The sequence below is a fragment of the Malaya genurostris genome, chromosome 1, assembly GCF_030247185.1.
Source record: "Malaya genurostris strain Urasoe2022 chromosome 1, Malgen_1.1, whole genome shotgun sequence".
In the NCBI taxonomy this organism is placed as follows: Eukaryota; Metazoa; Arthropoda; class Insecta; order Diptera; family Culicidae; genus Malaya; species Malaya genurostris.
The window spans coordinates 115,782,906-115,792,850 of record NC_080570.1 but is presented as its reverse complement, the minus strand read 5'-3'; the positions used below and the strand labels follow the sequence as shown (position 1 = coordinate 115,792,850).

Genomic DNA, 9,945 nt, shown 5'->3' with positions numbered 1-9,945 from the left:
TACAAAGTGTTGAAGCAGGTCCACCCTGATACCGGAGTATCCTCGAAGGCGATGAGCATCATGAACAGTTTCGTCAATGACATCTTCGAACGCATTGCATCCGAGGCATCGCGTTTGGCCCATTACAACAAACGTTCGACGATTACCTCTCGCGAAATCCAGACCGCCGTTCGTCTGCTTTTGCCAGGAGAGTTGGCCAAGCACGCCGTTTCGGAAGGAACCAAAGCCGTCACCAAGTACACTAGCTCCAAGTAAACTGAGTGAGAACAACCAAACCCCCCCGATCGTGTGTGTGCATACGAATCGCCAAGCATAATCGGCCCTTTTAAGGGCCACAAACAAATCTACACAAAGTGTTAAGTTCGCATATTTCCCTCATTCAATCACCAAACACATTTTGTTCGTTGATGATTTTACTTTCATCAGCCAACAAACACCTAACGAGAAAAACAGAACAAATTATGAACAACACAGGTACAATTGTTCTCGCGTTTCGGAGTATTCATCCATGCCATATGGACAATATATTGTTCGGAGCAAAAATATGTTGGTTTCGAAATAAAGAAAAGTATCGATTACTTTTCGGACCAATCGACAGACTTGGTCGACCAACCAAATAATAAATTGCTACACATACACATGCATGCTACTGTAAACCAACCAATGACATATCAACAGCAATCGTTTTTCTATCCTAGGCGGCTTTGAGCAAATGCTGCATGTTGTATAGTCGAAATTCGAAGCCAACAGCATTGACAGTTGACCAGAACAGTTGAATGGGAATGAATGATTTCGAAAAGATAGTTCATGTTAAACAACATAACTAATTTCTTTTCTCAAATGTTACGTTTTTCAGCGGCGCGTTGAGTAGTACTCAAGTGTCAACAGCAGTTTGAAACTCACAACCGACCAGAAATAATAATGTCGTGTTTGCTTGATGCGAAACCGAAAACCAGTTTCCACCCTAACGACTGCTGGTTAAATTGTTTGTTTGAAAACCTAGTTGTTGGACTGAAAAATCTAGTCAGTTTCGAACCCGGTTGAATTCACACTACTCACTACTCTATTGCACACTTCTTACTATTCTCATATCATCACCACCACCACCACCATCATCATCATCATCATCATCATGATTATAGATTATAATGAATACCAGCAAATGCTAACTAATTCTTTGCGAAACATATTGGTGGCCCTGAAAAGGGCCTTTTATCCTTCCGTATTATGTTATGTGTGTTCTCGTTACGACGTTTAACCTCCGAAACCATACAGAGTGCGACCCTGTCGCTTCAGAGCATACACGACATCCATGGCGGTGACGGTCTTGCGCTTGGCGTGTTCAGTGTAGGTTACTGCATCTCGGATCACATTTTCCAGGAACACCTTCAGCACTCCACGAGTTTCCTCATAGATCAGACCGGAGATACGCTTGACACCACCACGACGAGCCAGACGACGGATAGCGGGCTTGGTAATTCCCTGGATGTTATCACGAAGCACTTTACGATGACGCTTGGCGCCTCCTTTTCCGAGTCCCTTTCCTCCTTTGCCGCGACCAGTCATTTTTCTCTGCTAGCTGCTTGTTCTTGCAAGTAAGACAGTACAAGTGAAACTAATGCCACTTCGCAGACCGGTGCTTTTTTTTATACCTACCGAGAGGGTCCGTTTCGTGCTTTGCTTTGTGCTGATTGGCTGCTTCAGAGCGGTCGGGCAGGTATAAAACAGCCAGCCAGGTCCGTTTTGAGCTCATTCTGTGTTTTGTTTTCAACGCGTACAGTACGGTGTAGAGAGAAAGGATAAGCAAAAGAAAGAAATAATGGCTCGTACCAAGCAGACCGCTCGTAAATCGACCGGAGGAAAGGCTCCTCGTAAGCAACTGGCGACAAAGGCTGCTCGCAAAAGTGCTCCTGCTACTGGCGGAGTGAAGAAACCCCATCGTTATCGGCCAGGAACAGTAGCCCTTCGGGAGATCCGTCGTTACCAGAAATCGACTGAGCTGTTGATTCGCAAGCTGCCGTTCCAGCGTTTAGTGCGTGAAATTGCCCAAGATTTCAAGACCGACCTTCGCTTCCAGAGTTCCGCCGTCATGGCACTGCAGGAGGCCAGCGAAGCCTATCTAGTCGGTTTGTTCGAGGACACCAATCTATGCGCGATCCACGCCAAGCGTGTTACCATCATGCCAAAGGACATCCAGCTGGCTCGTCGGATCCGTGGCGAACGTGCTTAAACAGGCTATCGGCTTTCGTTTGATCTCACAACATATACCCCAAAGGCCCTTTTCAGGGCCACCCAATCAATTACCAACGAGTTTACGAATTCGAATATTTTCCCTTAAACAATCACATACTCAGACACACACACACACAAGTTGCGCGCGCACAGAAAATGACATCCGATCCGTTGCACAATTCATGCCCCATATGGAAAGTCAGTAATCTATAGGTGTTTGAAATGTTTTCCTTATTTTTTGGTCTTTCATTTTTGTTTCTGCTAAAGTAGCAGTTGAGAGGAGAATAGACGACCTGCTGACAGACAAGCAGCACAGACAATACACATTGCTTCCCTGTTACATAGTTCAGCAATGTGTATTGTCCTGTTACCCAGCTTGCAACACATCGTGCACTCGCCGTGTCATGCCATGTGACTGACTGCCTGACAATTCTGACGGGATTCGGCCACCAGTTACTAGTATTACTCTGCTACTGCTACTCTCAATACACTATACTATACAATATTGGTTCAAAATCATGAAAATACCAATTTGTTTCGTTCCAAGACTACCCCGACAGACGCTTGCTTGCCGTTGACATAGTCAACGTCCCATCCCCAGACGACTGGTGGGGATGTTTCTGGCGAAAGAAATACACAGCAATTGCCAATCTTTGAATAGTAGGCTAATGTTCGGTTGGGTTCGGTGCTTTCTTCCGGTACGTGACAATTTTCGGCCAATATCTATCAAATATAAGCAACACTCAAATTCGGTATCAAATCAAATCACTGCTCGAGTTCTTTGTTGCCAATCGATTGAGACTGAGAGACTGACTATGTCTGGCACGCACGCTAGACAGATGGAGGTGTCGAAGGATTATTATTATTATTTAATGGTAATACTTGCACCGTATATTTTGCATGTAAAATCCTAAATGCGCTCCACAATTCCGGTATTCTGATTTGGGAAAGATTGTTTTTTGGTTATTGCTTCTGATGACAAATATTCTCAGCCCAGCCAGCCGTTTGTGGTACGTGAACAACACACCACACATTTGACTCGTTGTGTTAGAAAGGACTTCGGTTTGTTTGATTCTAATTTTTCACTGTCGAAATTTTTAAACATCCTCTCTCTTGGAATTGACCTGTCCTGATGTTCAGGTTTAATATTTGCAAGATGAACCAAATTCAAATGGCAAAACAAGTTCATTACAAAAAATAGTAACCAAAATGCTTTCAGAACAACCGACACGCCCGGGCGTTGGCGACGTTGGCCAGCATTATTCGTTGGCAGTGCCATCGTGTTCCAGATTTCGGAAGGCATGTTCGGAAATATTATGCTCACGTAACATATCTGTTAGTCAAATTGTTTAAAAATTGTATTTTCCAAATGCAGAACACGGAAAAATTGAAAAGCTTAGTCACCGGTTCGTACTGCGTTTTGGTCGTTTGATCGATTTGCGCCAGACAGCAGGTTCAAGTTTGACCGATTCAATCTCGTGCGCGTCGCAACCGTCATCGAACGGGTTGTGTTAGTTGTCAAGAGAAAATATTTCTCTTCCCAATGAACCATGTTTCGTTGGAGTCCGCATTGTTTAAATGGTACTGTTTTACTATTTTTGACAATTCGAAATAAGCATGTACCGTTTGTCCGATATTGAATGCATATTTCGCTATCATCACTGCCCGTCCGGCTGTTCGCGAATGGTGGAGCAGAAAGTTCAAACATCGTAGCAAACATAAAACCACTCTTTGGCGATACTTCCGCTGCTGTCGATTCATTGTTTACAATTTAAAAAACAATAGTCCAGAAAAATTACCTACACCTACCTAGCACCGAATGGTAACCGTCATGTGCGTATTCCCTAACAGGGCCGACGGATTCGGTGCCCGAACGTATCGCACGATTCTACTGCATTCACACACTCGTTTGTATTCGCTTAGTCGTTCGCTCGTTCTACCTGCTTTAGAAAAGTGCACATTAGAAAAAATGGCTGAAACCGCTGTTGACGTATCGGCCGCAGCTCCGGTTGCTGCTTCACCGGCCAAGGCACCGAAGAAAGCCAAAGCCGCCAAGGGAGAAGCCAAAAAACCGAAGAAGCCATCGACACATCCACCAGTCAATGACATGGTAGTGGCTGCCATCAAGACGCTGAAGGAACGCAACGGATCTTCGCTGCAGGCCATCAAGAAGTACATCGCCGCCAACTACAAGTGCGACGTCGCCAAGCTGGCCCCGTTCATCAAGAAGGCCCTGAAATCTGGCGTCGAGAAGGGAAAGCTCACCCAGACCAAGGGTTCCGGTGCATCCGGCTCGTTCAAAATCAAAGCCGGTGCCAAGCAACCGGCTGGCGAGAAGAAGCCGAAGAAGGCTGCTGCCAAAAAACCGAAGAAGGCTGCCGGAGAGAAGAAAAAGGTTGCCAAGAAACCCGCTGGCGAGAAGAAACCGAAGGCCAAAAAGCCTGCAGGTGAGAAAAAGCCGAAAGCCGCCGCTGCAAAGAAGGCTAAGGCAGCACCAGCCAAGGCCGCCAAGAAGGCTGCTGCACCGAAGCAGAAGGCCACCAAGCCATCGAAAGCCGCTGCCAACAAGCCCAAGACCCCGAAGCCAAAGAAGGCCGCGCCAGCCAAAAAAGCTGCCCCGAAGAAGGTGGCTGCCAAGAAGTAAATTGACCCATCGTCAGTCAGTCATCATCATCATGTCGAATTCTACCGTTCTTATTTCGACGGTGTTCAACAAAACAGTCCTTTTCAGGACTACCAAAAAATCCATGCAAAGAATTAATCGATATTTCCTACTTCGCTCGCTTTTGGGTAGTCCGCTTCAACAAAACTGCACAGTAAGAAAAAAAAAAAAAGTATGCTTTTATCCATCACAGCAGCACTACTTTCTGAGCGTGTGCTTCACCGACACGCTATAGTGGATAAATTGGTGCGCAGCCATAGAGCCGACCCCGCTGCTACGCGCATGCTTCTCTTGTAGTACAATCAAATATGTTCGTTCGCTCAGTCGGTAAGCAGCGACGAAAGGATCGGTAGGTGATCAAATGAAAATGCGGACGGATTATGCACGATGATTGATGAAGTCCGTTCGTAAAAATCTAGCTTGCGAAAATTCATCAATAAAAATGGTTGATGTTTTTGTTCCCAATTATATTTGTATTTTAAAACTATCCCAGTTTTCCTTTTCTTGGAAAATGAATGCCGTTATAGTTTCCATTTAGTGTAGAGCCAGTTCGGACACGGTATCGCTCTGTACGCGGTTTTTCGTATAATCATATTTAATTTAGTAGCTTGACTCTCCAGACGATTGTCGTTTTCATTCAACCAACCTTGCTTGATCGGTAAAAAAAAAATAAATCTATTCTCCAGCGCAATCGACCACCGACCATCGACTTTTCACTTGTAATGTGGGAAATTATCCTAGAAGCTATGGAAAAAAAAACAAGTCTTATGGCGCTTGCATGAGTAAATATGATTGATCGATAGTAAAATAGTAAATTTCTATAAGTTCTTTATCAGAAAATTGTGGTCGTCCTGAAAAGGACGTTTTTTCGATTGGTTTCAGTGCGAATCAAGTGCAATTTAGGCCTTCTTTTCGGTTTTCTTCGGGAGCAACACTGCCTGGATGTTTGGCAGTACACCGCCCTGTGCGATGGTAACTCCGGAGAGCAGTTTGTTCAACTCCTCGTCGTTACGGATGGCCAGCTGCAGATGACGAGGGATGATTCTCGTTTTCTTGTTGTCACGGGCAGCGTTACCGGCCAATTCCAGCACTTCGGCGGCCAGGTATTCCATCACTGCCGCCAGATAGACCGGTGCACCGGCACCGACACGTTCGGCGTAGTTTCCTTTCCGAAGCAGACGGTGGATTCTGCCTACTGGGAACTGCAGACCAGCACGGTTCGAGCGGGACTTTGCCTTTCCCTTAACTTTTCCTCCTTTGCCACGGCCAGACATTTTCTTTTATGTGTTTTGTTTTCGTAAAAAATCCACGAAACGATGCTAACAGCTAGGATGCTAACTCGGTAATACTGGCTGCCGCAGTACTAACCCTCTGTTTTATACCATCTCGCTGTTTCTCGTTCTGCGAATAGGCAGAGCATAAAGCGCAAAAGAGGATCAAATTTTGACAAAGGGGCTGTCCCTACTGCGTTGCCTGTAGCAGGTATAAAACGGGGTTTCTTGGGCGAGCTAGCGTCATTTACGTGAAAACAGCTACTCTGAACGCACGTCAACGTTAGAACGATGGCACCGAAAACTAGTGGAAAGGCGGCCAAAAAATCCGGCAAGGCCCAGAAGAACATCGCCAAGGGTGATAAGAAGAAGAAGAAGATCCGCAGGAAGGAAAGCTACGCTATCTACATCTACAAAGTGTTGAAGCAGGTCCACCCTGATACCGGAGTATCCTCGAAGGCGATGAGCATCATGAACAGTTTCGTCAATGACATCTTCGAACGCATTGCATCCGAGGCATCGCGTTTGGCTCATTACAACAAACGTTCGACGATTACCTCTCGCGAAATCCAGACTGCCGTTCGTCTGCTTTTGCCAGGAGAGTTGGCCAAGCACGCCGTTTCTGAGGGAACCAAAGCCGTCACCAAGTACACCAGCTCCAAGTAAACTGAGAACAACACCGACCCCGTGTATGCGAGAACTAACAAACGGCCCTTTTAAGGGCCACAAACAAATCTACACAAAGTGTTAAATTCGAATTCTCGTGTGTTGTTTTGCTTGCTTCTTCTTTACTCGTTTCGATTGTGATGGTGGTGGCCGTTTGTGAAAGAAAGTGCAATAGAGGGAAGGTGCTGGGCAATTGGTTTGAGTGAGTTTAGTTGTTTTGAACAATCTCATCCAATTTGTGCATTACATTATGCTGGAACTGAATTCCTTGAAACCAGCCACACACCGTTGCGGAAGCGAGAGAGAGCGAATTGTTTTAGGCACTACTTTTGTACAGGGATGACCAAAGATTTCCCGCCTTTTCCGAAGAACGGCGAAAGAAGACATTGATAAAACAAAAAACTTATCACATTCTCAGAGGGTAAATTTTGAAAAGGCGTCCCATAGTAAAGTATTCTTCTATGATGCTTTGATGGTAAGACTTCATCACGAAGACGACAAGCAAATGTAAATTTCTTTCGAACATGCACTTTTTCATTTGATTGCGCGCGTGCGTGTGTGTTTGTTTTCGTGAAAATCGCAGGTTTTCGAGAAGAATAAATCTCCTGTGCCAAAATAACGAAAATGTCATTATCTCTAGCAACCGAAGTTTACTGTTTGCTTGTTAGGAACAATTAGATTTGTACCTGCAGGACAGAAAACATTAGTTTGTTCGATTTTGCGAGTGGTGATTTATATTTTAATAGCGATTTGAGTTAGCATTCATCATTTATCACTCATCCATCGATTATCAATGAAAGGAGATGAATTCGGAGACAAAGAACGAAAAAGAAGATTTTCCGCTTTCCAAAAACATACACCAATACATATGTATATCAACGTCATACTGGTTTACTTCAATGTATGGGTATTGGTTTTTCCCTCAGTCATAATAAAGTTCATTCTTATGTTCTCTAACTTGCTTTTCTCTCTCTCTCGCTCTCCCAACGCACCTCTGTTTGCGATAAGTTGGAACATGTTGTTCATGGCAGTCTACACACACACACACACACACACACACAATTTGCGCAATAGTGCAACTGAGGTATGCGATTCACAAAATTGCTTGCTACTGAAAATTGCGGAAAAGAAAACACAAGACAAATTTTTTCAATTTTGTAGGCACAAGCGTTTTGAAACACGTACAATAACGGGAAGGTATCATATAAAGATTGGTTTTTACTTTTGTCGTTAAGTTTTTTTTTTCATGTACGTATTGTTTACCTCTCGGATGGTGGTAGGTAGAAACGAACAACCGTTTATACGACGCAAAGTCAAACCGATTTCCCATATCCCATCCATGAGCATGAGCAGAGGGAGAAAAAATACCGGTTAACCTGGACTACTTTTCACTTGAGAGTTTGAGAGATTTTTCACCATTTCAACCATTTTTCGTTCAGTTGCCATTTGTCATTGTTGCTAAGCTAACCTAACCATCCGAACAGCGAGAGTTCCGTTCACTGCGTTAGGATTGAGTAAGCCGCGTTCATCGTTTGATCATGTCAACGAAACTCAACAATCGATGCTAAATAAGCAACTTGCTATTGAGTAATCTTTCAGTAATTTCTTACATGGACCGTCGGAAAACAATTCGGAGTTCCTGTTTTCCAAGTAGATAGTCTTTCCAATAGGATATTCTAATGAGCAGCAGTTTTTATTTTTCCTGCTAGAATCGCACACCAATACACACTTACCAACCACTAAACTGCGGTTCGGTCTAGACAATTGGTGTACACTGTTGCCATAGTTGTTCGTCGGTTATTTTCATTCTCTCTTTCACGCCTCTCGCATTCTCGTAGTAGCCAATATTACTCTCCTTATTGTTTACGTTCGTGTCGCTATCGTATTTGTGGCATTCGTATTCGTTCGAAAATATATGTTAGTCGAATGGTCGAAACATCATCGGATTGATGAAAATATGTTCAAACAATCAAAATTATTCGCCAATCCAACAAAACTTTCATTGGCGAGAGTGTACTGTTTAATGAACTCTTCTCTCAATGTTTCAATATTCAGTTGCAATACTTAAAGCTCTAAACGTTTTCTCGAAAAATACCGACACAAGTTACCAAGCTAATTGGATTGGTGGTACTGACGATGCTTTTGGTTGTCAATAATAAACAATGCCACGTGTAGGGGCCGCTAATGTAATGTAAATGAATATACAGACACACACACACACACACACACACGCACGCGCGCGTTTATGCGACCTTGCCCTCCGGTTCTGAGACCGATGGCTGAACTTAGGTACAGCTTGATTTTCGTTTCCTCATATACACATTACATTACCATTTGTTTTTGGCCTGTGTGTGTGGCAGTGTTTATTCACCATCATGGTGGTAGCTACGATATCTTCTTCTTCTTCTTCTTTTTTTCTAGTCGGTCGTCACCATTCATGAGATGATGCCGACCAATGACACAGATACATGCGCTATATTGGATCGGTGTGTCGTCACGGATACGAACGAAAATTATTCTCTTATTTCTCGTGCGACACTTTCTCTAAGATTATATGATCAAGTTTGGATGTTTTAATGGCTGCATTTTCCGGTAAATCGATGGGAAAGATTTTCGCCATTGAACTCACATCGATCATTCTAAAATTCCGATTCGTCTGGTATGACCGATTTTGTCTTCTGTTTTCCAAACACTGAAAAAGCGGACATCATTTTCGCATCAGGTAGATACACCGATTCAGGGTAAAATTCCGAAAACGAAAATGAACAAAGGTCGCTATACTTGATTTGCGCATTATACTTTCCAGGCGTATCACAACTTTAGCAATCTTTAATTCAAAGCAATCTTAAATATTTCTTTATCACAGTGAGGTGGTCGTCCTGAAAAGGACGGGTTCTGTAAGGGGGGTAACACCAATATGTTCCGGAAATCGCAATTTAGGCCTTTTTCTCGGTTTTCTTCGGGAGCAGCACTGCCTGGATGTTTGGCAGTACACCGCCCTGTGCGATGGTAACTCCGGAGAGCAGTTTGTTCAACTCCTCGTCGTTACGGATGGCCAGCTGCAGATGGCGAGGGATGATTCTCGTTTTCTTGTTGTCACGGGCAGCGTTACCG

At 44.0% G+C, this 9,945-nt stretch overlaps 1 protein-coding gene across 1 annotated transcript; it reads left to right on the top strand.

The window, feature by feature from the left end:
* Window positions 1-4,201: 4,201 nt before the first annotated feature.
* On the top strand, window positions 4,202-4,876 carry LOC131427769 (histone H1B-like). Its single transcript, XM_058591241.1, has one exon. It carries the CDS (start codon window positions 4,202-4,204, stop codon window positions 4,874-4,876), a length of 675 nt encoding a protein of 224 aa, XP_058447224.1.
* The last annotated feature ends 5,069 nt before the right edge of the window (window positions 4,877-9,945 follow it).